The sequence below is a fragment of the Pleurodeles waltl genome, chromosome 8 (assembly GCF_031143425.1).
Source record: "Pleurodeles waltl isolate 20211129_DDA chromosome 8, aPleWal1.hap1.20221129, whole genome shotgun sequence".
Lineage (NCBI taxonomy): Eukaryota > Metazoa > Chordata > Amphibia > Caudata > Salamandridae > Pleurodeles > Pleurodeles waltl.
The window spans coordinates 1,132,338,857-1,132,366,052 of record NC_090447.1 but is presented as its reverse complement, the minus strand read 5'-3'; the positions used below and the strand labels follow the sequence as shown (position 1 = coordinate 1,132,366,052).

Genomic DNA, 27,196 nt, shown 5'->3' with positions numbered 1-27,196 from the left:
ACCACCGCCTCGGCCATCCTCCCCCCAGGTGGCATGGGACACCTTTAAGGCAGTGACCCGAAGCAAATGCATAGCTGAATCTGTGGAGATCAGGGGCTCGATACTGAGTGCAGTCACTGGGGTGGAATGTGAACTGACGGAACTGGAAAAGGGCAGATCGGGGCACCCGGAACTGCAGCATACCCTGCTCAACACTAAGGAACAACTTGCAGGACATACAGAGAGACTCCGCTGTTTTGATTACAATATATACACATGGTGAGGGCTCATGACTAGAGACACAAACCGGGGTCCCTGCTGGCTAAGAGGGGATCACTAATAGTGAAACTCAACACTGATGAAGGGCAGGGGCTACATAGGCAAGAAAAGATAAATCAGCACTTTAGCTGCTATTACACCACCCTCTATACCAGTGTCACAGCGTGCATGGAGGTCATAAGGCAGGCCTTCTTAGCGCCACCAGCAGCCCCAGACCTCAACCGAGAGGAGACTGAGGCATTATGCAGGGATATCTTATTACCAGAGATGAGAGTGGCGATAAATGGACTGGTCAGAGGGAAGACGCCCAGGACGGACGGCTTCCCCATTGAAAGCTATGCCATATATGTGGACGAGTTAGCTCCTAAACTAGTAGACCTGTATAAAACAGCTAGGGACAAGGGTTGCCTGCCAGACTCCACTACAGAGGCGTTAGCGATACCACTGTTGAAACCAGGCAGACCAGCTCATGATAGTAAACATATCAACCATTGTCGATGCTCAATACAGATTACAAAATCCTGTCAGATTCTAGCAATTAGACTAATACCCATCATGCCCGCCTAGTACACCCTGACCAGACAGTATTTATACTAGGACACAACATGGCTTAGAATATCAGGCGTCTCCTTACCCTGATGGACGCTGACAACTATGACAGAGGAGAATCTACAGTGTTTGCTGTTGATATTGAGAAAGCATTCAACAGCTTAGAGTGGAGATTTTTATATGGGGTACTGGAACGTTTGCAACTATGCCAAGGTTTCCTCACATGGACGAAGCTGCTATACGAGAACCCATGGCTAGAGTAAAAATGGGCCAGATCATATCTGAGACTTACAGGGAAGGGTGAGGGGCGAGACAGGGTGCCCTCTCTTTCTTTTGATATTTGCACTCTCCATCAAACCTATGGCCACCCATTTCAGAGAGGGTTCCTGATTCTTCCTCACAACATTGTATTCTATGTGAATGACCTGTTGATGTTCCATTGGAACACGACAACCGATCTACGGGTGCCAGGTACCTGCTTAGGAAATTTGTCTCTTTGTCAGAACTTAAGGTTAATTGGCAGAAATCTAAACTGATTCTGATGGCAGCGGACAGTCACACCCCCCAAGGGACTGGGCAGACTGTAGTGGGAGCCATGAGGCCTGCCCTATTTGGGTGCAAAGATTTAGCATTACCAGAATGACCTCCTTGACAGCAATGTAGGGCGCTGAAATCTAATCTAGACTTCGGGAAAATCATCCAAAAGGGCAGAGCCAACCTGCCTGGAGGAGGCATTGCCATAATGTACAATAACAACTTCCGCCTAACTACCACCATCAAGTCGCAGTCTCAGTCAACTCTCGAGCACCTACATTTCCAGAGCAAGACCAACCCAAACACCTCCCTACGTGGCACCCTCATCTATAGGCCACCCCGACCCCAGTTCTAAGAAGACATCGCTGACCTCGTCGCCCCCAAACAATCAACTCCTCTGACTACGTCCTACTCAGCAACCTCAACTTCCACCTTGATACCCACAATGACCCGAATACCTCAAATCTCCTAGACAACCTCAAACAACTCATCAACATCCCCACCCACAGAGCAGGACTATAGGAAAGTGCCCTCTTTCTTGGCATGATCACCCCCATTTTCTGCCTGTTGTCAGCGTGTTTGACTGTGTCCACTGGGAACCTGCTAATCAGGACCCCAGTGGTTATGCTGTCTCCCGCAAATTTTGCTAACTGTACCTTTTTCTTCCCACAATTTGCATACTGGTCCCCCCATGGAACTCCCTAGTATATGGTACCAAGGTACCCAGGGCAGTTGGGTATCAGGGGATCCCTATGGGCTGCAGCAGTTATTCAGCCACCCATAGGGAGTCCATGTAAAGGGTTCTGCAGGCCTACCATTTCAGTATGCGTGAAAAGGGTGCATGCACCCATTTTTACTACAGGTCACTGCACCAGGCCACTATAAGTCACCCCTATGCTCGCCCTTCTCAGCCCCAGAGGGCAGGGTGCAGGTACCTTTGTGTAAGGGCACCGCTGCACTAGCAGAGGTGCCCCCACAACCTCCAGGCCTATTTTCCTGGACTTTGTGAATGCTGGTACGAAATTGTACGCATATACTGGACATAGGTCACTACCTACGTCCAGCTACATAATGGTAACTTCGAACCTAGGAATGTTTGGTATCAAACATGTCAGAATCATACCCCGATACTGTTTTAAGTATTGTAAGTATGATTGCATGCACTCTGGGGGCTACTTAGAGGACCCCCGGCATTGCTACCACCAGTCTTACAGGGTTTTCTGGGCAGCCCAAGCTGCTGCCACCCCTCAGACCGGGTTCTGCCCTCCTGCTGCTTGATCTGACCAAGCCCAGGAAGGCAGAACAAAGGATTTCCTTTGGGAGAGGGAGGTAACACCCTCCTCCTTAGGAAATAGGTGTGACTGGCTTAGGAGAGGTAGCTTCCCCAAGCCACTGGTATGGTTTGAAGGGCACATGAGGTGCACTCTGTGCACAAACCAGTCCACACTGGTTCAGGGGAACACCCCCCACCCTCCATCCCTGGTTTGGTGCAAAACTGGACAGTGGAAAGAGGAGTGACCACTCCCCTGTACATCACCACCCCAGGGGTGGTGCACAGAGGGTCCCTGGGTTCTGCCATTCTTGTTTCCAAGGTTGGCAGGGAACTCTGGGAGCATCTGAGTGGTCAGGGCAGACAGGTGACGTCAGAGCCCCCTCCTGATAGGTGCTTACCTGGCTGGGTGACCAATCTCCCTTTCAGGGCTATTTGGGGTCTCTCTCTTGGGTGGGTCCTCAGATTCAGCTTACAAGATTCCAGCAGGACTCCTATGCAACCTCCACTTTGACATCTGGCCTCCGGAACTGCGACTGGAACCTCCAGGACCCGACAAGCTACCTCCAAGAAGAACTCTTCGGCAACATTGTTTCCAGGGCTCCTGCCAGCAATTGCAACATTTCCACCATCTGTGCATCCACTGAGGGCGGCATGTTTTCAGTTTGCACTAGAAGAAAGAAGGAATCTCCCTTGGAGTGAAGGAGTCATTCCCCTGCATCCACAAGCACCTGCTGCAATGACGACCGGCTGCGTGGCTCTCTCCTTATCTTGAGCTGCGTGGATCTTGCATCAAGGGAGTAGTACTCTTGTTCCTCTCTGCCAGCTGTCCAACTTTGGTGGAGGTAAGCCCTTGCCTTCTTATGCAGGGTAGTACCCCCGTGCACGGCGTCTCTTGCAGCTGCCAAGGCTTGTTTGCATCTTCTCCAAAGGATCTCCAGGCGACGGTAGCTCCAGTACTGAGCACACCTTCCTGCGATGCACAGCCCTCTGCGTGGTCCTCCTGCAGCGTGGGATCCCTTTCTGTAGTGCTGCGTGGGCTCCTGTGTCACTGTCCTGTGGGACTGCTGTGGGTGCTGCCTCTGCTCCTGTGGACTCTGTGTCAGTTAGGGTCCCTTCTGAAACCTCCTCCTGGGTTGAGTCCTCCTGGGCCTTGCAGGTCCCTGGGAGCTCCACTTTTCGACTAACCGTGAATTTGCGTTTGCCAAGGCTTGTTGGTGGAATTCCTGCACCAACACCACCAGTCTGCAATCTTCACTTCAGTGTGGGACATCTTCAGCATCCAGCAGGAACTCTTCTCCGGCTCCAGGGCTGCAGTGCTGACCTGTTCTTCCTCACCATCAACTAACTCCTCCAAGTACAGCTGTGTGGGTAGTAGCTCATACTCGTCCTGGACTCAAATTACACTTTGGAATTGGTCCCCTCTCTCCACAGGTCTTCTTCTCCAGGAATCCACTGCTGGTTTCTTGCAATCTTGTCTGGGTGTCTTCTTTTCTTCTCTTCCTGGTCGCTGGTGGGTACAGTGTTACTCTCCTCTGTGATTCTCCAGTACTCACAGCTCCCCTCTACACATTCCACTTGGGCGGGGGGTCCTGTGTTCGCCTTCCATTTATTTAATATATGGTTTGGGCTACCCCTCAGGTCACTATTGGTGATCTACATTTGCACTGTTTTCTAACCTCTTCTGTGCCTGTTAATGTTTACTAGTGTATATAATTAGTGTATTACTTACCTTCTACTGGAGGGCTGCCCTTCAAGTATTTTATAGGTATTGTGTAACGAAAAATAAAGTACCTTTATTTTTGGACAACTGAGTGTTTTCTTTCATGTTTGCAAGTGCTGTGTGACTATAGTGGTTTTGCATGAGCTTTGCATGTCTCCTGGACAGGCCTTGGCTGCTCATCCACAGCTACCTTTGGAGAGCCTGGCTTCTAGACACTAACTGCACTTCACTAAGAGGGGATACCTGGATTTGGTATAAGGTGTTAAGTACCTTAGGTACCCACCACACACACCAGGCCAGCTTCCTACACAGACACATTCTCAACCCAGTTTTCTCAGCAGTGGACAACATCACCATCTCCCATACCTCCGAACACCACTGGACCGACAACAAGTGCATCCACTTTACCTACACTAAGAACAACACACACCACTAAAGCCCCTTTCCCCACTCCAGACACTGGGGCAAAGTCACAGAAGTACAGTTCACCAATGCTCCCAACCACTCCCTCCCACCGGACACAGCAGGCGCAAATGAAGCCACTAGCAACATACACCGCTGGCTCTCAAACTGCGCCAACGATGCAGCCCCCCTAAAGAAAACTGCAGGGTTTCAACAGAGCAAAACTCTAAAGTGGTTCACAGCAGAACTACAGGAATCTAAGCACTCCTGCAGATGACTGGGACATAAATGGAGGACCAGCAAATCAACCGAAGACCACACAGCCTACAAAAATGCAGTCAACACATGCCACCAGAACATCAGAGCCACTAAAAAAGCGTCTTTTCAAGCACGCCTCAACACCAGCGCTCACAACAGCAAAGAGCTCTTCGCCATCGACAAAGAGTTCACAGACCCCTGGGCAGACACCTCATCCAACTCTCCCTCCCAAGACCTCTGCAACAACCTTGCCACCTTCTTTCCCCTTAAGATCCAGAACATCTACAAAGGCTTCCGGAACCAAATCCCGCCAGCACCGCCCACCACCACTGACCTAGCATCTCACCAGATAGTGAACTCCTGGACTCTATCACCATAGAGGACACCCAAAGACTGATTAACTCCATTCACTCGGGAGCACCCTCGGATCCATGCCCTCATCACATCCTCAACTGGCCAGCACCACTAGTGCACCGGAGCTCTGCAGGACCATCAACCGATCCCTGCAGACCGTCACATTCCCCCCCCCAGTCTGGAAACACGCCAAAATCGGCATGCTACTCAAGAAATCCACCACCAACCCTAGGGAGCTCAAAAACTACAGGTCCTTCTCTCAGCTCCCTTGCCCAACCATGGTAACAGAGAAAGCCGACAACCAGCAACTCACTGAATTCCTCAAGACAAACTATAGCCTAGACCCATCCCAGTCCGGATTCGGAAGCAACCACAGCACCAAAACCACACTCTTAGCAACCACCGACAACATACACATCATACTGGACTGCGGAGGCACGACTGCACTCATCCTCCTTGACCTCTCAGCCGCATTTGGCACAGTCTCCCACTCCACCCGCTGCGAGAGACTACACAATGCCGGCACCCGAGACAAAGCCCTGAACTGTATGAGGTCCTTCCTCACCAGAAGAACACAGAGGGTCAGACTACCAAGACACTTGCTGCGGAGTGCCCCAAGGAGACTCACTCAGTCCGACGCGAAATAGGGCCGTTCGTCTCGGATCTCCCTAATTGATAGGGGTGCTGCTGAAAACCAGCCACTAACACCCAGGAATTCTGAGTCATGCAGAAATGCTTGTATAGATGCCACCAAAATACGTGCACAAGTACTCTCTTCTCTCCTAACATACCTATGACTATGCTAGAAAAATTGCCTCATGTGGGCGACTGGGGGGCATAGGAGATTGGGTTACAGCGGGTGTCTTATTCTGAGACGGAGGGCTCCTCCCATTCAATGAATTTCAAATGGAGTTTGACCTACCACAGGGCCACTTCCTCCTACACATGGCAGTTACGATGGCACTCCTCAAACACTGGGGAACTGGCCTGCGAGAACCACAACCTCATAAAGCATGTCATTTTGGTGTCCTGTCCTCAAGCACCATTAAAGCAGTAACTTTCCTTTTTTAGGGCAATAAGGAATGATATGCTTCAGCCTAGGAACCCATTAGGAGGAGGATTTATAGATCCCCATACCTGAAGGAGAATGGAAATCTATACTACAAAGAGCACCAAAAGTGTCTGGAAATTCCTGATTTAAATTCATCAATTTCTATATATTTCAAAGAGGGTATATGAACCCTGGAAGCATCAAAAAATATTTCCACACAACTGGGGTGATATCTCTGCGATGCGGGGTAGGAGGAGCTGACCTCCTACATATGCTTTGGGCCTGCTCATCATTGTCTGACTATTGGGAAAAGGTGACTACAACAGTAGCAGATGTTATATTGAGGGAAGTCAAATGCTCCCCGGCTATTGTTCATTGTACTGGCTACTACACACTTCCAAAACCATGGTTACCAGCAGATTTGAAGACACAGCGTATGTTCTAGCAAAGCGGGAAATAACCAGCAACTAGAAGCCCCCTAAAAGATCTAGATTCATTGGCTGGAGAAGGGAGCTGGAAAGATGGGAGGGATATGAGGGATAGGTCTTGATGTGTGAAGACAGGAGGGAACGGGGGTCCCAGGAGGGAGTTCAGGCCTGGGAGTTATTAGAGGACTGCCTGAAGGAGCCTGAACAGTAATCACCACCGGGGTCACCAGTGTACTCACCCGCTGCTACCCCTCCTTAGGCACTGCAGATGAACCACCTAATGGCAATACCAGAGTCACACATCTAGTCGCCACAGCCATGACATGAATGTATAGATAATACTTGTGATCCACCAAGAATAAGGGAAGGAATACCACTGAACTGCGTAGCCATGGTAATATCGCTACATAGGGAGGGAGGGAGTTCAAGGAGGTTAGAATGTGGCAGAGCATACGTCTAGTTAAGATACCAGTCGCATTTTCTTGTTGCATATAATATCCATAAGTGATTTGGAAGTTGTTGTACAATGTGACTAAGCAAAAATTCAACAACATTTGTTTACAAAAAAAATAAAAATAAAGGGAGCCTAGGCACTGAGAGGTCTTTAGAGTAGTGCCCTTCCCAGGGAGGGATTATAGCATTCGAACAGGATGTGAAAAACAAGCATTTTCCTACAGGGTGACAGCATCATCTCCAATGATTTGCAATTCAAGCCTTTCACCCTTTAACATAAGTTTGGAGAATTGTGGCTTGATGAGCATCTTTACTTAGTGAGCATTTCCAACTAGCCAATGTGGACCCTTTTCAATGTAACCAATATCCAGTACTCTTATATGATGAATTGTTGCAGCCCATTCAGTTTAAGAGTGAACAAGCAGCCTTATATATCTGCCTAATATGATACATATACGTTTTTTAACCTACTGGCAATAGTCAGTAGGTACTTAAAGTTAGGACCAACTTTTCCCACAGAAGAAGAGTTTTTTGTTTTGCTAATAACTTTAGTACAGTTTGACGAATCTTAACGAAATATTCAAAACTAGTGCACCAGTTACTTCAGCTGCTGTCTGGAAAGTTTTGGGGTGATTAGTCAAGCAGGGGGTGAGAAAAGGGGGGTGTCACAAAAAAGTTTTTCACCATTCCCCTGAGTATTTTGCAATCTTTATACACAGCTACAGCCCGAACCACTGAACGGAATTAGACCAAATTTGGCAAGAAGCTTGATCTTGGTCCGCAGATCGTGTTTTTGGATTTGGTGTAAATCTGTTCAACAGTTTCAAAGTTACTGAAGGAAAAGAATATAGATATCTATTGACGCGGATCTTTCGTGGAACTGTGGGTACTCAAGGAGGATCTGCGGGGAACTGTAGATCCGAAGCCCAATGGAGAGAGAAAAATCCTCATACACCCTATCCCTGCCGTGCACGGCCAAATGCCGTTCGCCAGCATTGAGTTGTGTGCAAGGAGTGGGTTTGGCGCCAGGCCCTGCGGCCAACCCCCATCCTGCAAGGCCAAAGGACGTGCGTGGTAGTGGTTGTATTAACATACGATATTTATATATTACTTTATGTTAAAAAACACATAGAATTTCACTGAAAAGAACAAAGGTTACAGGGATAATTTAGTAGGTTCACATTTTACGCACAAAAAACCATAGAAATTCAGCAATTATAGTTTCATAACATAACTGCTGAATTTCTATCGTTTTGAGTGGGTAGTGCACCTAACTATAAAGTTCTTGTAATCATTGTGTGTGTGTGTGTGTATATATATATATATATATACACACATATATCAGTAGTGGCAGCTTTGGAGCATTATGGGTCAGGTAAGTTATTAGGGAAGTCTCAATCTGAGAATGCAATTTTCCAATCTAAGAAGTGATGGGAGGGAGTTTTAAAGCAATGATTCTTGTACGTAAAGGGAACTTCCAAGACACTTCTTCTAGTGGAACGATCAGATTGTAAAATACTGGTACATGGATCTTAGCCTTCTTGATTTGACACATCAGGCTTTATTAATTAGGCAGAAGACTTTAAAGTTCACCCTTCCCTTCACAGAGACCCAGTGGAGGGATAGAATCAAAGCAGTTCATGCAGAGCATTAGATGTGTGGCATGATTTTGGACTTTTTGGAGTTTATAAATTGTATAGCAAGAAGACTGATGTACAGTCTGCTGCAAACATCAAGGCCAAAATCAAAACGGCTAGGATTGTGGCAATTTTCTGAGATGTGAAGAGGAAGGATGCCTGATAACAAAGAAAGTGGCAGAAAGAAGACCAGTAAAGAACACTGTTTTTGTATATGAAGGTAAGTTTGATATAGAACATTAAAACCTGCAGTTCAGGAGAAGTCACTTGTTGTTGGGGCCTCAGTGTGGGGGATGGGACGGGAATAGGAAACCAAAGGATCCAGGCCACGAAAAAACAAGTGGATTAGAGGCTAGCTATCCCCCATTAGAATGATTTTAGTTTTCCTACCTTTCAAGCAAGCCAATGTTTCTGTATCCATTTGTGGACATGAGAGAAGCAGAATGGTGCATTAGTTACGTTGCTGAACTTATTATATAAGTGGAACTGTATGGAGGTATTACTTAGATCCTCATTGGGCTTGAAGATGAAATTAGAGAGTTTACTAAAATTTAGACCTAATTTTTTCATTAGAATTTTCCAGATACAAATGAGAAAAAAGAAATTCAATCTAACTCTAGACCTCAAATAAATTTCCTTCCCACATGCCCAATCTGGACCCTTCTACCCCACACAACTTCCCCAGAGCCAAGATTCAAAGATGTATGGAACTGAAAGATTCCTAGTGTGAAAAGGAAACCGTTTCTAAGTCTTGGTTGTAATCGTCACTGTCATAGTGCTACTGTGCCACCCAATTAGAATGGGTCTGACAAAGAAATCTATTTAACTGGTTGACAGCATGGCCAATCAAAATCCTCAAAGAACAGCAATCAGAAGAAAACCCCTTTGAAAAGGTCAAAATAATCCCTTTGTTAAAGCATTCATACAGTTTCAGGGAGGCTATCAATGGTTATGACTAGCCTACAGGGAAGCCCATTTAAGGTGGTTGCAAACAACCAGAACATAGGTGGTTTGCTAGTGTACAGGCACAAAATATATTGTTTTCTATAGCTGTAAAGCCAAACGGGCCAAGAGTTCTCCCTGACTTCTATTTGTTAATTGCCGAACAACGTCCTCTCGGTGGATAGGTGTATGTAAGTCTATCAGCCTGTTCAGCAGGGTCAGTTCTGGCACTTGGGAGTGATCAATTAGCTAGATTGAGGAGTCAATGATGCCAGTTCCTCTAAGAAGGGAGTGATGGAAATCTTTACAAAAATCAGTTGTGGACTGATTTGCTAGGCTCAGTTATATAATATATCTGATAACAGCTATAGATAGTGGGAGTATGCCCACCTTATTCCCCCCACTGGAAACTTTTTGCTCACCCTATGAAGCATGAGCTCCGGTTTACCATTATCAACCTCACTTCTGGTCCCACAGCAAGAGCTTTATGCCAAACATTTTAGGACTGTCCTTTCATGACTGTGCAGATGGAAAGCTGTGATTAAGTTCGGTTTAAGTTGAAAAGGCCAGTGATCAGAAAGGATACTTCTTGCTATGACCTTTTCAACTGTTGAATTCCTGTAAGAGTTGCCTATTAGGAAGTGGTGAAGCCAAGAAAACTATTTGAGGAAGATGAATTAAAATAAAAATAAAAGAGGAACCATGGGAAAAGGTAGCAGCCGTTCTCAGATCCATGTTGTGTGCAATTTTCTGACCTGTTACTGTACTCATCACTCCCAATGACCAGCTCCTGTTTAATGTGTTTTAAAATTTCAGAAATGATGAGGTGGCATGTAAGAAAGGTTGCTGACCCCTTATTGAGCATGTAGATTATTGGCTACTTATATGGTCTTGGGAGACTCTCTCTACTACTTCAACTTTGCAACTGCCACTATTGTCATCTTATACAGTCAGCACTTACCAATCAAACCCTTTTGCACATATCATTTCAACTCCAAATCTCTTGGATTAATCTGAGGCAAAACTGTCTGGGTAAACCCAGCGGTTAGAGCTTTCTTCACTCTTGAAGTAAATTGTTTCTTAACGTAAGCATGTAGTGCTCTCTTTCAGTAATCTGATGATCTCTCTAAGTAGTAGAGCCTCCTAACACTCAAGCTGATAATCCTAGACATGTTGTGAAGGTGTAGCACCAATGATCACATATGCTGAATAAGTTTCCGTCACCATTATCATTTCCTCCAAGTAATTTACCATTCTGAGCTTGGCCCTCAGAACTTGAGTCAACACCCCCACAAATATCACCCACCACCACCAACTTGCAGGGTACATCCCTAAACTTAAATCCTCACCCCAAATCTTCCCCACCTCTCAAACTACCAGCTAACCCCACGTAATAAAAGCAATCTAAACTAAATAGCCAACACCTCAGATCAACAGCAAGGATCCAAAAAGGATGCGGGGAAAACCTAGGGCAGCATTGATTCACGAATATTCATCCACAGCTGCTATAAAGCATCCACTTCAGTTCTGTATCTTTCTAGAAAATGGCTCACAAAGAACTTCAAGTACTGAAGAAATTACTCTTGTGCTTCAGCAATATATTTCTCAAACATCCATCTGTACTAGCAGCTAGTGGTGCTTTCATCTACTTGTGTTGATTCATAAAGAAAGTACAGTATTTCTTGAACTCACTGAGAGATTTGCACACTTCCTTTCTAGCCTTCTATGTGATGATCAATAGGGATGCCCTCAGTGGTAATGTGCAATCTCCTTTCTGAAAAATTCAGTGGTAGGTCAGACGTACATGTGTTTTTCAAAATGCTTGGATAAGAGGCCCTCTTACTGATGGATTTTGTGTCTCTGTATGATAGCTCTACATGTCTTTTTTGTCAAAGAAGTGCACCGCTAATAAAGATGTTGGGCAGCAACACCCGCCCAGACCCTCCAGCTTCTACTTTTCCCATGTGATCCAGTTTGATGGATGGCACTTCAGGGGTACTGCTTGAGAAATTGAGCAGGAAGGACTACCGACCATCCCCTTCAGCTACAGAGTGCAGGAGGCTGGCTCAGTTTATGGTGTGCACCTATAGTGTGGCACCTTCTACTGAGTCCAGGCAACCCTTAGTGATACTGTTTTGGTGCCTAGATAACCAAACCTCTCCAGGGGTATCTGTGGAGAGAAGCTCAGGCTTATCAAGGAGGAGTGTAAAGCACTTACAACACCACAGTAGTCAGTCAGTGATGTTCACACGAGAAAGAACCACACCAAGTGCTACAAAAATAAAGTATTCTTTATTATAACAGTAGAACTACCCTAACGTTGGTACAGCTCGAGTTGGAGAAATCTACACACAAAATGCAGAAAATATACTTGGAAACAATCAGGAAAAACACTGAAATATACAGGACCCTATGGGGAAGGGACTCGTATACTAAGAAAGTGATATAAGAATGGAGGTGCCCAACCAAGGTTAGTGTGTTAGAATCCGAAGGGCTGGGGGAGACAGGAATTACCAGAGGTAAGTATCAGAAATCTAAAAGACTCCTGGCTGCAGGGTTGCTATCGAGCCAGGTTTCCCATAGACTAACACAGGAAGGCCACGGTTGGAATTTGCAGGATTCAGGACCCCTCCCAGAGGACCCTGAGGAAACCAGTTGGCACAAGGAAGGTTGGATAGTGCAACACCCAATACCACCCCCACCCAATCCCCCACCTGTGGATACCCAGAGAAGTGGAGTACTTACACCATGGAGACCAGGTGCATACGGGTAAAGTGAAGTCGGAAACCTTAGTTGGAGTAAATGGGAGCCTCAGTTGTCCAGCTGCTGTCGCAAACCGTGGACCAGGTTGGTGGATTCGGAACAGAAGAACCTGGAAAGGAAAGGCACAGTGTACAGACCACTCAGAGATGTCCAGGTAGGCAATGCCCACCCTCCTAGAGGGGAGTGTCCTGCAGGTCTGTGAAGGAAGAAGTCCAGCTGTGGAGCCCAAGGGATGCAGGAGATCCTTAGAGTCACCCACAAGCTGTCCCATGTCAGTCACCGGATTGCAGGAGGGTCAGTGGCAAGCAGGACCACCAACAAGCATTGGCAAATGCAAAAAAGGTTGCCGAGCAGTTTGCAAGTTTTTAGGGACCAGCAATGTACACACGACTTGGCCCTTTTGGGGAGAGGGGTGGAATCCGCAGGGTATGGAGGGTGGGGTTAGGTTCAGGGCTGACCCTCAGCAGGAAGGAAAGCCAGTGGGAATGGTTGGAGCCTCCACAAGTGACCCACTGGCAGCAGTCGCAGGGAGGCCTCCACAGCACAACAAAGCAGGAGTCCCACTTCACAGAAGTTGCAGAGTGGAAACTGAACTTGGAGATGCAAAGTGTTGGAGGCTGGGGCTTCTTGGAGCTTGAAGATCTCCTGGAGGAAGAGTCACAAGCCTTGGTAAGAGTAACAGTCACTGTGAACTGAGGTTCGATTCCAGGGGCTGCAGCAAAGGCCTAACGCCTACCAAGTTGGTCAGAAGACTAGTGGGACCTGGAGAGGACCACAGAACCATCATCTGTGTTGCAGAGCATTTCAACGTCCGTGGGACAGCAGAATCACTTCAAGGGAGATTCCTTCTAGCTTCTTAGTGCACACAGAGTACTTGTGACCCTGGAAGATGCACATCAACAGATGTTTCAGAAATCTTGCAGAAGCTGCAGAAACAATGTTTCAGTGGAAGCCTCCACAACTGGATACAGTCTTGTTTCATTTCCAAAGGCAGACCCCCATGGACATGACTCCTGTCTTAAAGGCAGACCAGCAGCGGTTCAGGAGGTTAGGAGCAGAAGAGTCTAGCAGAGAGTTCACGTGTAGAGTCTAGCTCAACAAATCTGAGGACCCACCCTCAGGGGAGCCCCTACTAATCCTAAAAAGGAGGTTGGTCACTATCTGCAGTGACCCACCTTTTCAGAGGGGATCAGTGGCATCATCTATCTGGCCTAACCAATCAGATGCTCCCAGGGACGTCTTCACATCTTGCTTCCAAGATGGCAGACTCAAGCAGCCACCTGGAGGAGCTCTGTGCACCTCCCTAGGGGAGAAGCTGGACAGGGGGGTGAGGTTACTCCCCGTCCCTTTGTGTGGTTTTGTGCCAGAGTGGGAGCCGGGGGTTGCTACAATGGTGCAAACCGGATTATGCAAGGACGGCACCAAATGTGCTCTTCAAAGCAGTCTTGTGGTGCTCAGAGGCCACCCCACCCTAACCCTTAGACACCTAATACACAGGGGGAGGTGGTCAAACCTCTCCCTTGCAGGAAATCCTTTGTCTTGCCTCTCTGGCCTGAGTCAGGCTCATCAGCAACACCTAGTTCTAGAGAAGATGGGGTCACAACTCCCTCTTACAGGAAATCCTTTGTTCTGCCTTTCCCTGCTCGAGGTAGGTTCAGCAGCAGGAGGGCAGAACAGTGTCTAGGGTGTGCAGCAGCACAGGCTGGCAGGCAGACCCTGCAAGGCTGTACAGGCAGATCTGGGGGAGGTAAGTGGGGCTGGGACAGGGTTGGAGGGTAGTTTTTAGGGGTGGGGGGTCGGGGTCGAGGTAGTTAGGTTATTTAGGGGCAGGCTGGAGGGGATTGGGGTAGTTTTCTTTTGGTGGGTGTTGGGGTACTTTTGCTTTGGGGGTAGTTTGGTTTTTGGGGGTGGAGGGGTCGGGTAGTTCTAGTTTTTAGGGGTGGGAGATCGGGGTAGTTCCGTTTTTAGGACTGGGGTGGAGGGGTGTTGGGGGTCAGGGTTCTTTTGTTTTTGGGGGTGGGGGATTGGGGTAGTTAGGTTTTTGGGGTGGGGCGGGGTAGTTTTCTTTTGGGGGGATTGGGGTAGTTTGGTCTTTGACGGTGGGTGGCGGGGGGGATCAGGGTAGTTAGGTTTTTAGGGGTGGGGATCGGGGCAGTTTGTTTTTTGAGGGTGGGGAGACTGGGGTAGTTTTGTTTTTGGGGGCGCAATGGGGGGGGTGGTCGGTTGTTTTTAGGGCGGGTGGGGGAGGTCGTGGAAGGGTTTAGGGCTCAGGGTGAGTGGGAGGTATCCGGGGTAGTTTTGTTTTCGGAGTGGGGGGTCAGAGTAGTTTTAGTTTTAGTATTAGGGGTGGGGTACTTCTGGGCCTTAGGGCAGGTGAGGGAAGGGGGTCACATGCTAGAACCACACATGCCTTTACTAGGCATGCTTTTACAATGAAAAATCGTTGTAAAGGCTTGAGTGGTAAAGGCATTAGTGGTAACAACGTGGTAGTTGTTCCGACCGCTTTGTTTAGGTATGTGTGGTTCCAGCATTCGTGGTTACAGCATACATTCGTCCACAGGTCGTGACAGCAGCTGGTCAATCCGAGGCTTCCACTGACTTCGGAGGGAGTCCCTTTTCCCCTCTGCTTCCAGGTCCTCCTCCTTCTCTGCTGGTTTCCTCGGTGTACACTGGGAAGGGTCCTGAATTCCACAAACTCCAACCACTACCCTCTGTGTTAGCCTAGGGGATGCCTGGGTGGGTAACTACCTTGCACCTGGCCGCTGGGAGCACTTACCATACTTACTTCTGGTGTTTCTATATACCCTCAGCCCCTAGCTAGCTACCACACGTACCTTGGTTGGGTTCACAATTTCACATTTCACTTTTTTAGTATGTGGTTTAGCACTCCCATAGGGCCCTGAATACTTTTATGCTATTTCTGATGATTATTTTGTGTACCTATTGTGTGTAGATATCTCCGAAGGGAGATATACCAATGCTACTCTAGTAGTACTGATGTAATAAAGTATCCTTTATTTGTGCAACACTTGTGTGGTTCTTTCATGTGAGTGCGTTATTGTCTGACTTCTGTGGTATTGCAAATGCTTTACATACCTCCTGGGTAAGGTTTATCTGCTCGCCTCAGCTACCTCTAGAGAGCGTTTGCTATCTGGACACCTATTCACTATCTCTAAGGGTTACCTGGAATCAGTATTGGGTGCTACACCATAGGTGTACACCATAAACTGAACCAGCCTCCTACAACCAACCCATTTCCTTGTTGATGATAAGGGGTGGTGAATTTGTAGGTTACATCACATTCCTTCCACATTGCTTTAAGGTATACAGACATGAAGTTTGCACCTCTGTCGGATACAACCTCCTTAGGTAAGCCCACCCTGGAAAAGATTCCCAGGAGGGACTTAGCCACTGCAGGAGATATAGTGGTTTTAAGACGAATGGCCTCTGGGTACTTGGTGACATGGTCCACAACCACCAAAATAAATCTGTTCCCAGATGCTGTAGGAGGGTAAAGGGGACCAACAATGTCAATCCCAAACCTCTCAAAGGGAACCCCAACCACAGGTAGTGGGAATAAGGGGGGGGGGGGGCTTTGTAGTGCCACCTGGCTTGCCACTGGCTTGGCAGGTGACACAGGAGCAACAAAACACCTTGGCGTCTTCAGACATGTGGGGCCAATGAAAGTATGAAACAAGTCTATCTCAAGTCTGCTTTGCCCAAGATGTCCTACATGGGGAATACCATATGCCAGGGCCAATAACGACTCCCTAAACTTCTGAGGTACGACCAACCTCCTGGAAACACTAGGATTGGGGTTCCCTAGCCTCAGAGTGAAGGAGAACATTCTCCCAGTAGATCCTGTGGGATCCACAGAAATCCCCTGCCTCTTCTGCAGGATCTTGCGTCGGAGGCCTTCAAGAGAGGGGAAAGATTTCTGCTCCAGACTCAATTCCTCTCTGGAGGGGCCTCCTGCACCCAAGAGCTCTGCCGTGTCAGGACCAATCTCTTCTGGTGCAGGCTCCTGCCAAGGGGCAAAATCATCTCCTTGAGGAGACTGGTGTTCACATGAGGTCTTGGTAGAGGGTAGCTTTTTACCATTCCTGTCTCTTTTCTTGGGAGCTGGCTGGACCATTACTCCAGAGCTCACATGCTCATTGATCTCCCTGCTTCCTGACCTGTGCTTTTGCAGCCTCAAAGGCATTCTCAGGGATGCCCAGCAATGCTGCATGAGCCTGCAACTCCACTTCAGCCCAGGCAGAAGTCCCCAAATCATCACCCATAAGACATTCTACAGGAATAGAAGAGGATATTACAGCTTTTTAGGGCCAGTAACACCTCCCCCTCCGGCTAAAGTAACTGCCATAGGGTAGCACTTTGTGATGCTATCAGCATTGCTTACTTGGTCATTTTGCCCAAGAAGGATTTGCTCAGGTGACACCAGTTTTTCAGTCACCATGGTGACACTTGCACCTGTCTCCCTGTAAGCTTCTGCCTCAATACCATTGATGAGGGAATGCTGCCTGTATTTCCTCAAACTAGGAGAGCAGCCAGCCAGAGTGGCAGATCAATGTCACCCTCTGATATTAGGACAACCTCAGTGCTTTCTCTAACGAGGCTAGAGTCCACTGCAGTACCCAAGGTGAACCCAGCTACACCCTTGGTTGTGGCACTACTACCACTGCAACTGCTAGGGGCGCTAGGGGGAGTAGTATTACTCTTGGTGTTTTTCTTACAAAAGTTGCCATCACCTGCCCTACAGCCTTTTTCCTCACAAAAACACACCAGGCTTTCTTCTTAGAAGGGGAGAAGGACATGGGCAAACCACAGAAGAATTTTGTGGACCTGTAGAAGACTATTTCTCCTTATCCTTAGGTTTTCCCCATCCTTCTCCTGGGACTTAGAAGCATTATTTTCTTCTTCCATGGGTTTTCATACCCAGCCTGGTGCAAGCCCATTTGTCTGAGTTCTTTCCAAATTCTTAGGGAGAGGTCAGATCATAGTACACCAGGTATTCGTCCAGTTTGTCAGAGACACAGTTGTTAAAGATGTGCTCTCTCATAATCAAACTGTCCAGCTCTTCATAGTCATGTACATTACTATCATGTAAACAGCCTTCCAGAGCCTCAAATGCACAGTCTACAAAGTCTACCCAGGCTTGAGATGACTCCTCCCAAATTTCCCCAAACTTAATCATATACTCCTCAGCTGTGAGCCCAAACCTATCAAAGCCTCTTTCAAGACTTAGCAGTTAAGAGTAGAGGATGCAGACAACTACCAACAGTTTGTCTCTGTTTTTGTCTGCAAAGGAGAGCCACAGGATAGCTGCCCACTGCCTCTGAAGGACCTTCTGGTCTATACATGCCCTCTCTAAAGCAGTAATCCACTTATGGATTTCATCTCCAGACTTGCAAGGAGGGACTATCCTGCTGAGATTCCTAGAATCAAAGTGGCCTTCCCCGACTCTGGACTCTCTAATGCTGCCACCATGGGGTTCTAACCCCAAATTCTTTCGTTCCTTTTCCACCTCTAAGGCCACTCCCTCAAGAGCTAGCTGCTGCTTTTTCAACTTGAATTTTGCTTTCCTAACTTTCAGCAAGATAAACCCCCTAACTAAGGATCCCTCTTTTGAGCTAGAGTAGATGGACCCAGCAGAAGATGCTGAGGCAAGAGAAGATGAGGTGGAGCTTCTCCTAATACGGACCCTTATGACCACCCAGAGAGAGAAAATGTGGACCTAGTACTACAAATCCCCCCTGTACTACCAGTACTACCCCCTGCATGTCCAAGGACCTCTTCAAAATCCTCATGATCCGGTCCAGTGTGGCCATAGGATGTATTGGGGTACCTCCTTTTTCAGCATTGGGGGTTCACCTTCCTCATCTAACTCCCTCTCCCTTTCAGGGTTCTGGATATCATCCTGGGTGACTATCTCTAAGAGTATAGAATTGGTAGGATTGCTAGGGGTCTTAAGTTTCCTAGCTGTACACGGGGTGCTAAGTTCCTGGAACTTAAGAACCGCATGCCTAGACTCCGCAGACTTGACAGCTCCCTCAACTAAAGGCATGGTGCTAAAGTAGTGTGAGTGTGTATCTACCCTACTCTACAGTTCTAAACTTTTAAGAAGTTTGGAGAAAGGGCTATGGTAGACCCATGACTACCGAAGCCTAAAGTTTATAAGTACCTGAAGTTACTAGTGCATTATGTACCCAACATTCAGTACTGATCTTTCTTATGGAAAGTCATTGATGACCAAGTAGTAAAGCAAAGCAAGTGTTTTATCCCACCGCTGCACCAAGCCATATACTAAGAAAGTGGTATAAGAATGGAGGTGCCCAACCAAGGTTAAGTGTGTTTGAATAGAATAATAAACAGAGGGATAGGGAGGGATAATAGTCCAGTGTATATCCTCCTGATGCTAATACTATGAAAATAAGCCAGATTCACTGTTCCAGAAATAAAATAAGAAACAAATGAGTAAAGGGATACAAAGGAGTCCTAAATTTTAGGAGCAAGAAACCTCACACGCCCAACTGGGTGTCATGCTTCATCATCGGAGTTGCTCCTCGTCAGACCGGCGCTGCAATGTCTGACGGGCACCCCCCGAAGGGGGGCTCTTTGCCGGAGATCTTTTCTCAATTTTGCCAAGACCCCAAGAGTGAGTTTGGAAAAAGGGAAATCTAGGAGAGTCACACTACAGGATAAAATTAGCTCACAATCCCGAAACCTAGGGTAACAAATTTATTAATCCATACAAGGGGTTGAGGCCAAGATTAAAAAACGATCAGGAGAGTGAAACAGAGACAATGGTCTGACACTCTATCCAAAAAATATTGAGAAGAAGGGGAGGTGAACTTCCAGTCATCCCTAACAGAGGGTCAACATGTTTCGCGTCTCTACTGTCCAGCCAGATCCACCGACGCTTCTTCAGGACCTAATGACTACATACTTCTCCTATAAGTAAGCTATAAAGACTACTAACATCTGAAATTATCAGTTATAATGTATCCAGTCACTTACACTCGTCCGACTATAAGCTCGAACGTACTATTCCTAAAAGTCACCCTGTAATAAAATAAACACAGATCAATAAGAGGTAGCAGAATTAACAAATTTCTATGCTGTGATGATGTCATAGATTCATAACATCAGCAAGACGGTGTCAAACAGTGGGAAACACGGTGAAGGTGGCAGACATGACACGTGTGCATTAAAAAAAAAGGGGGGGGGGGGCAGCTTACCCTCCCTGTCGAGGAACGTGCTTCATGGGACCACATCGGCCGATGGCCGGGCGGAAAACACTCTAAGGATGAGGTAGAGTAATCAACAAACAACAATAAAGCCCATTATCGTGTGCAATGAAATACCTAGTTACACAAAATGGTACTAAATTGGTAACAGGCTTGAACCCAGCAAGGTAATGTAATTGATCAAACCTCGAGTCCCCAGGAATACGTAGATCTCAAAATCTACTGTCCAAATATATTTTTATAGAGAATAAGCTGGGTGGTCAACTCAGAAAAACAACTCATGGTAAGAATGGATCGGTATACAAGGAAAATATTCGTGATCTACATTATTAATATTCAAAAAAGTGTTGCCCATTTTAAATGATACCATTAAAAACTCTGTTTTTCCATGTGGGAACTGTAACATTTGTACTTTAACCAAACGCTTGAAGTCTTGATCTAGAACCAATAGGTTCTTGGCACCTATTAACACACACTAATTGCAATACTCGCAATTGTGTTTATCTGATCACATTCCCTTGTGGTTTGCTCTATGTGGGTATGACTTCTTGAGCAGTTAAACTAAGAGTAAATGAGCATCGCAGCAATATCAGATGCGGCCGCATCACAACGAAATTGAGCATTCACTATATGGAAGTCAAGCACGGCCCTGATGATATGTTGTGGGTTGTCCTCCAGACTAGCCCACACAAGGATACTAGATGTCTATTTGAACTAGAACAGCGTTGGGTGTTTAAATTGAACACTCATACTAATGGACTCAATGATGACATTCCTTGGATTAGTCTGGCACACTAGTCCCTTTGTGCCTCTCATGTGTGTAATCTCTACACACCTTATCTTACATTGCCTGATAATATTTTGCTGATTGACCATTGCTGAATCATGGGTCATCTCCCCCTTTTTTTTGCTAATTCACTACAGTATTACAGGCCATCTCTTTCACTTTGACATTATTATCCATACCACTGACATTAATTTTCCATTATTTCGGTTTTTATGGGCTTGATTTAACCATATTCTGCCTGACATGGCAGTCCCTTTTATTTATTGTACCACCAATACGACCTTGCTATTAATTTATAGCCAGCTGGGGGACTCGGGCTTTTCATTTTCATTTTTAGCGCAAGTCCTTCCTTTATTTCTACTCCTTGGGAACGGTAGTCCTTCTATTATGACCACTCGGTTATGACGAACTGAGTTTCATCCGTTGTTGAGCTCGGTTACTAGGTAATGCGAGCGTCAACAGGACATGCCGACTTCCGGCCAACCGGTTTTTAGAACCACACGAGCCGTGGCGTCCCTAGTCCCAATCCATAACGCGCTTGTAAACTATACGCGTGTGTTTGGTTGGATGTGTTTCGGGGGGTTACCTTAACTTCTCTTAACACTATCTCCTGTTTGAGAGTGATTATTTCTAACTCTGCACACCGGAGGGTCTTATGGGCGTCCGGGTATTTTTGGCTGCTATTAGTTTTAATCAGCAATTATAAAACATATGACGGACACCAAGTTGATCTCATGGGGACAATGACTACGCCCATGAGTTTTATGGACTCATTTGAAATGGGCAAAACTTTTTTGAATATTAATAATTCAGATCACAAATATTTTCCTTGTATACCGATCCATTCTTACCATGAGTAGTTTTTCTGAGTTGACCACCCAGCTTATTCTCTATAAAAATATATTTGGACAGTAGATTTTGAGATCTACCTATTCCTGGGGACTCCAGGTTTGATCAATTACATTACCTTGCTGGGTACAAGCCCATTACCAATTTACTACCATTTTGTGTAACTAGTTATATCACTGCACACAATAGTGGGCTTTATTGTTGTTTGTTGATTACTCTAACTCATGCTTAGAGTGTTTTGCGCCCGGCCATCGGCCGATGTGGTCCCATGAAGCACGTTCCTCGACAGGGAGGGTACGCTGACCCCCCCCCTTTTTTTTGCATGCACACGTGTGTCACGTCTGCCACCTTCACCGTGTTTCCCACTGTTTGACACCGTCTTGCTGATGTTATGAATCTATGACATCATCACAGCATAGACATTTGTTAATTCAGCTACCTCTGATTGACCTGTGTTTATTTTATTACAGGGTGGCTTTTAGGAATAGTACGTTCGAGCTTATAGTCGGACGAGTGTAAGTGACTGGATACATTATAACTGATAATTTCAGATGTTAGTAGTCTTTATAGCTTACTTATAGGAGAAGTATGTATTCATTAGGTCCTGAAGAAGCATCAGTGGATCTGGCTGGACCGTAGAGACGCGAAACATGTTGACCCTCTGTTAGGGATGGTTGGAAGTTCACCTCCCCTTCTTCTCAATACTTTTTGGATAGAGTGTCAGACCACTGTCTCTGTTTCACTGTCCTGATCGTTTTTTAATCTTGGCCTCAACCCCTTGTATGGATTAATAAATTTGTTACCCTAGGTTTCGGGATTGTGAGCTAATTTTATCCTGTAGTGTGACTCTCCTAGATTTCCCTTTTTCCAAATTCACTCTTGGGGTCTTGGCATCATCGAGAAAAGATCTCCGGCAAAGAGCCCTCCCCTTCGGGGGTGCCCGTCAGACATTGCAGCGCCAGACTGACGAGGAGCAACTCCGATGATGAAGCATGACACCCAGTTGGGTGTGTGAGGTTTCTTGCTCCTAAAATTTAGGACTCCTTTGTATCCCTTTACTCATTTTTTTCTTATTTTATTTCTGGAACAGTGTATCTGGCTTATTTTCATAAGTGTGTTTCAATGGCAAGTGCTGGAGGAGTAAGAAATTACCAGAGGTAAGTATCAGAAATCCCACAGGCGCCCGGGGGCAGAGTTGTTATTCGGGCCGGGTGTCCCAGAGGCTAACACACGAGCGCCGCAGTTGGAATTTTCAGGATTCAGTGCTCTTCTCAGGGGACCCCCAAGGAAACCAGTAGGCACAAGGAAGATTGGATAGTGCCCCCACCAGTGGATACCCAGGAAAGTGGAGTACCTACACCAGGAAGCCCAGGTGCTTAGGTGAGAAGTGAAGTCGGAACCCATCGCTGGAGTCAATGGGAGCCTCGGTTGTCCAGCTGCTGTAGGGACACGTGGACCAGGTTGGTGGAACCCAAAGGTGGATTCCACAAGAGAAGCACCTGAAAAGGAAGCGGACAGTGTCCAGACTACTCGGATATGACCAGGCAGTACAGGCAGGCAATGCCCACACTCCTAGAGATTAAGGGGGTTATTACAAATTTGGAGGAGGTGTTAATCCGTCCCAAAAGTGACGGTAAAGTGACGGATATACCACCAGCCGTATTACGAGTTCCATAGGATATAATGGACTCGTAATACGGCTGGTGGTATATCCGTCACTTTACCGTCACTTTTGGGACGGATTAACACCTCCTCCAAAGTTGTAATAACCCCCTAAGTTCCTACAGGATGGTGAAGGAAGAAGTCCAGACAGTTGCGGAGTCCAGGGGATGCAGGAGATCCTTGGAGTTGCCCACAAGCTGTCCCATGTCGGTCGCTGGATTTCAGGAAGGTCAGTGGTCAGCAGGACCACCAACAAGCACTGACAAATGCAAAAGACATTGCAGAGAAGCGGGCAGGTTTTTGGGACCAGCAAGCTCCACACGACTCTACCCTGGATGGGGGGTGGGGAGGAGGTGCATCAGGGCTGCCCCCTCAGCAGGAAGGAAAGCCAGGAGGAATCGCTGGAGACCCCACGAGTGACCCACTGGCAGCACTCGCAGAAAGGCCTCAGCAGTGCAACAAAGCAGGAGTCCTATGTTGCAGGAGTTGCAGAGTGGAAGTTGGGGCTTCTTGGAGCTTGAAGATCTCCTGTAGGAAGAGTCAACAAGCCTTGCTAAGAGCAACAGTCACAGTGCACAGTGGTTCCATTTCAGTGGCTGCAGCAAAGACCCACCGCCTCCCAAGACTAGTAGGACCTGGAAAGGACCACACAACCACCACCTGTGTTGAAGAACCTTTCAATGTCCGTGGGACAGCAGGATCCACCAGCCGGTCGTTGTCGTCTTAAGGTGCCTTCTGATGCAGGGGAGATTCCTTCTTGCTTCTTGATGCACACAGTCTCTTGGTTAGTGTCTGGACCTGCAATAACTTAACAGAGAAATACTGCATAGCGTATAGTCGTCTAACACCAAGACAGACAAACTAGCTAAAAGAAGAGAAGGGTTTTGAAGGTGCAGACAATATAAGGCTTGTGAACACAGAAAGAATGTAAGGGATGTACCCTTTATCGTAAATCAAGAAACAAAGGAATATTTCCAAACATATCACCTATAAAACAGACTTTGTCATCTATGAGACAAGTCCTTGCAGTATGCGGTATGGTGGGTCTACTGAATTTGCTGTTAAAAAACAGGCGTTAGAGCTCTGGAGAGCCATCACCAACAAGTTACAGGACAGCCAGACATTTGGAAGAAATAAATGAAGGGGACTGGACACAAGCTAGGTATTTTGGCAAAGACAGTACTTAAAAAACCAAGGAGTGGTGATAGAGTCACCGTATTACAAAGAAGGGAATCCAAGTTTATCCTGGAGGCCCATTGTGTGACCCCAAAATGAATGAATGTGGACAAAGAGATATTGATACACCTAGGCAAAACATCCCACTTTGATGAATGAGGTCTTCTTCTGGATATACTTGTGTTTATTATTTTTCCTATACCTAAATGGGAATATCTACCTAGGGGTGTGAATTATATACATTAACACCACGGTCTTCTCTAAGGTTTATGTGGGTTTAGTTGTAGATTATACACTCATCATTTCCTACATATCGTTTCAGAATTATTTTGAATCACACAATGACGAAGAACGGATAAAAGGAGGGTCAGATGGAAAGAGCCTAGTGTTTCATATTATCTTTTACTTTGGTAGTTTTGATTTTTCAATAACATTTTATTATGTTACCGTGTCCTTGGATCATCATTGTTTTAGGCTACTTTAGAAAGATTTGAGCCCTGATACACTGAGTGTGTGAAATATGAGGTTAAGGGAATTTGTGTTATTCGTGCTTAATTATTTTGGATTTGAAATCAATATTCCACTAATCAGGACACTGGAACATATCTTTGGCTACTATAGCCCAAAAAATTTTTTCCTGACTTGCAGCGAGTGACTGCAACCCTTGGTTCCCGTAAACGTTACTTGCAAACTCTGACGGGCTATGGTCACGTGTTTAACTGCTTTATGGCACTTACCGCTAATCAGCACTTGGTACACTGTATCAACATCTTGAAAGACTGTAGCCCCTCCCACATTTGACTTGTTACAGTTTATGAATCTATTTTGATACATTATATCATCAATATTGTTATGCTTATGCATGGGTGGGCGATTAAGAGCGGATGGTACCAGTCACATACATTGTATCGAAGAGTAATGCAGTCAGATGACCATAGGATCCTTTGTTTTTTTGTTTTGAGGGTAAGGGATGCAAGCTTGAGAAGTGTGACACATTATTGGTTACACACATTTTTTTTTGTATCATATCTGACGTAGGGTCTTTTGTTTATGTTTAAATGTATGACTTGATGACATCTTTTTAATGGGAAGTTATGGACCACGGGTCATGTGAACGTCACACATAGAGGTCGAAACATATCATCCTTTGTTTGTTGAAATGCAATAAACAGCCAGCTTGACTTTCCTGGTCAGGAGTGGCTCGTTCTTCACAGGGTTTAATGGTAGAAGTTTTAATCTGCAATTTATGGGGGTGGTGTCCGCAAACGAGCCCAATGTGGGAGTTCTAGAACCGCAAGAAGAGGAGATTATATATTTCCATTTGGGTGGAGCTACAGTCTGCTGAGGAAACAAGCTCCACATTCATCTTTCCCCGAAGAAGGGACAATAAAAAAAAAAGAAGATTGTCACCCAAGTATCAGTGTCATATATGAACCTCTAGCTCACAATGTGAGTGAGACTCGGGCGCTTCTTCTGCTTCTCCAAACCGAAACACTGAAGTTGTGGGGCAGGAGAACATCAACAACAGTGTCCCACTTCAGGTCTGCAAACAGTCCTGAGCTACAGGTAATTAATGTGTAAATCTCATTTGTTGAAAGTCACAACTCAGATGATCCTATCAATACCCTCCACGCACATACTTGGAGAAGTTTACGATCAGAGTGTCTGAGTAAGCGAATGGGAGCTCTAACATTCAGAATGTTGAAATGTACAATACATCAATGAAGAGCTTGTGGTCCAGGTCCTGGCTAGATGATAGTGCAAGATTCACATCCACAGATGGGTCAATTAAACTATTTTAATGCAAGTGATCTTTGATGCTGCAGCGTCTGGACTCGCTACATCAAAGTCACAGTATAGCTTGAAAAATATTCTACCACCTGCTTTAATGATAGCACCCTGTCCAGAAAAGGAAATGCAAGACCTGCAGAGAGGTCTTTCATTGCTCCTACTAATCATCTAGTTAGGGTAAAAGATTATAAAGGTTGTCACAACCAAAGCAAACAAGAAGAGGCTCTGCTTTTACAGGTCAGTTATGAAGGCATACGCATGCACAGACCCACTAGAGACCACAGCTGTCTGGCACTGCCAAAATAAACTTAGAAAACTCTGGGAGTAGAGCCCAAGTGGAGAATTAGGCATATGTATTGATAATCTCAATCACAGAGTGCAAAAAGAAGCTATCAACGCTTTTGCTTGATGGAAATATTGAAGAATGGAGCTAAAGTACTTACATTGGTCTTACAGTTCCAACCTAAATACCATTAAAATGTGTTAAAATGTCGAAACTGGTTCAGGTTAACTGGCCTAATATTGCGTTGATGTCCCCACTCCTTTTAGGAACAACAGAGTACTTTTCTTTCTTTCCTTCTCTAGACCTAGCATAATTGCTACTCTAACGTTTAAGAGTTTTAAAGATAACTTTTGCAAGCTGACAGGGCATGAGATAGAGAAGGAAGGAAGGTTCAAGCTATAACATTTACTGATGGTGTTCCATGCTCATTAGTCCTCAGAAATTTGCAACCATTGTTACTAAAAGGATGTCATTTTATTTGCTTTGGGATGCTTGCTCCAAGATTATTAAAACTGTAAAAGTGTCAGGACATGAAGCCACAGCTGAAATGTTTATAAAATCTAAGCTTCCAAGAAGAATATTGCTTTTTTTTTTTTTTAATTAGACTGGTGCCTAGCCTAACCTTCAATGCTTTTAAGGCCAAGAAGGTCTGTAAAAATCCCAATTTTTAAGGGGCTGATGTAATTACTTTTAAGTGCCTATTTTTCACTTCTTAAGTACTAAATCTGTGGTTGCAGCTCCACTTAACCTTGAGTGCCTCGATGAAGAGATTATAT

At 46.0% G+C, this 27,196-nt stretch overlaps 1 protein-coding gene across 4 annotated transcripts in view; it reads right to left on the bottom strand.

Moving 5' to 3' along the window:
- Positions 1 to 27,196, bottom strand: part of NAA16 (N-alpha-acetyltransferase 16, NatA auxiliary subunit) — a 476,406-nt gene that overhangs the window by 290,206 nt on the left and 159,004 nt on the right. For 2 of the 4 annotated variants that reach the window (XM_069205334.1, XM_069205335.1), the window contains exon 8: positions 23,831 to 23,977. The exons of the other annotated variants lie outside the window; for them this stretch is intronic. In XM_069205334.1, the coding sequence (XP_069061435.1) occupies positions 23,831 to 23,977 (147 nt within the window). The remainder of the gene's footprint in view (positions 1 to 23,830; positions 23,978 to 27,196) is intronic. 4 annotated transcript variants of the gene reach the window in all.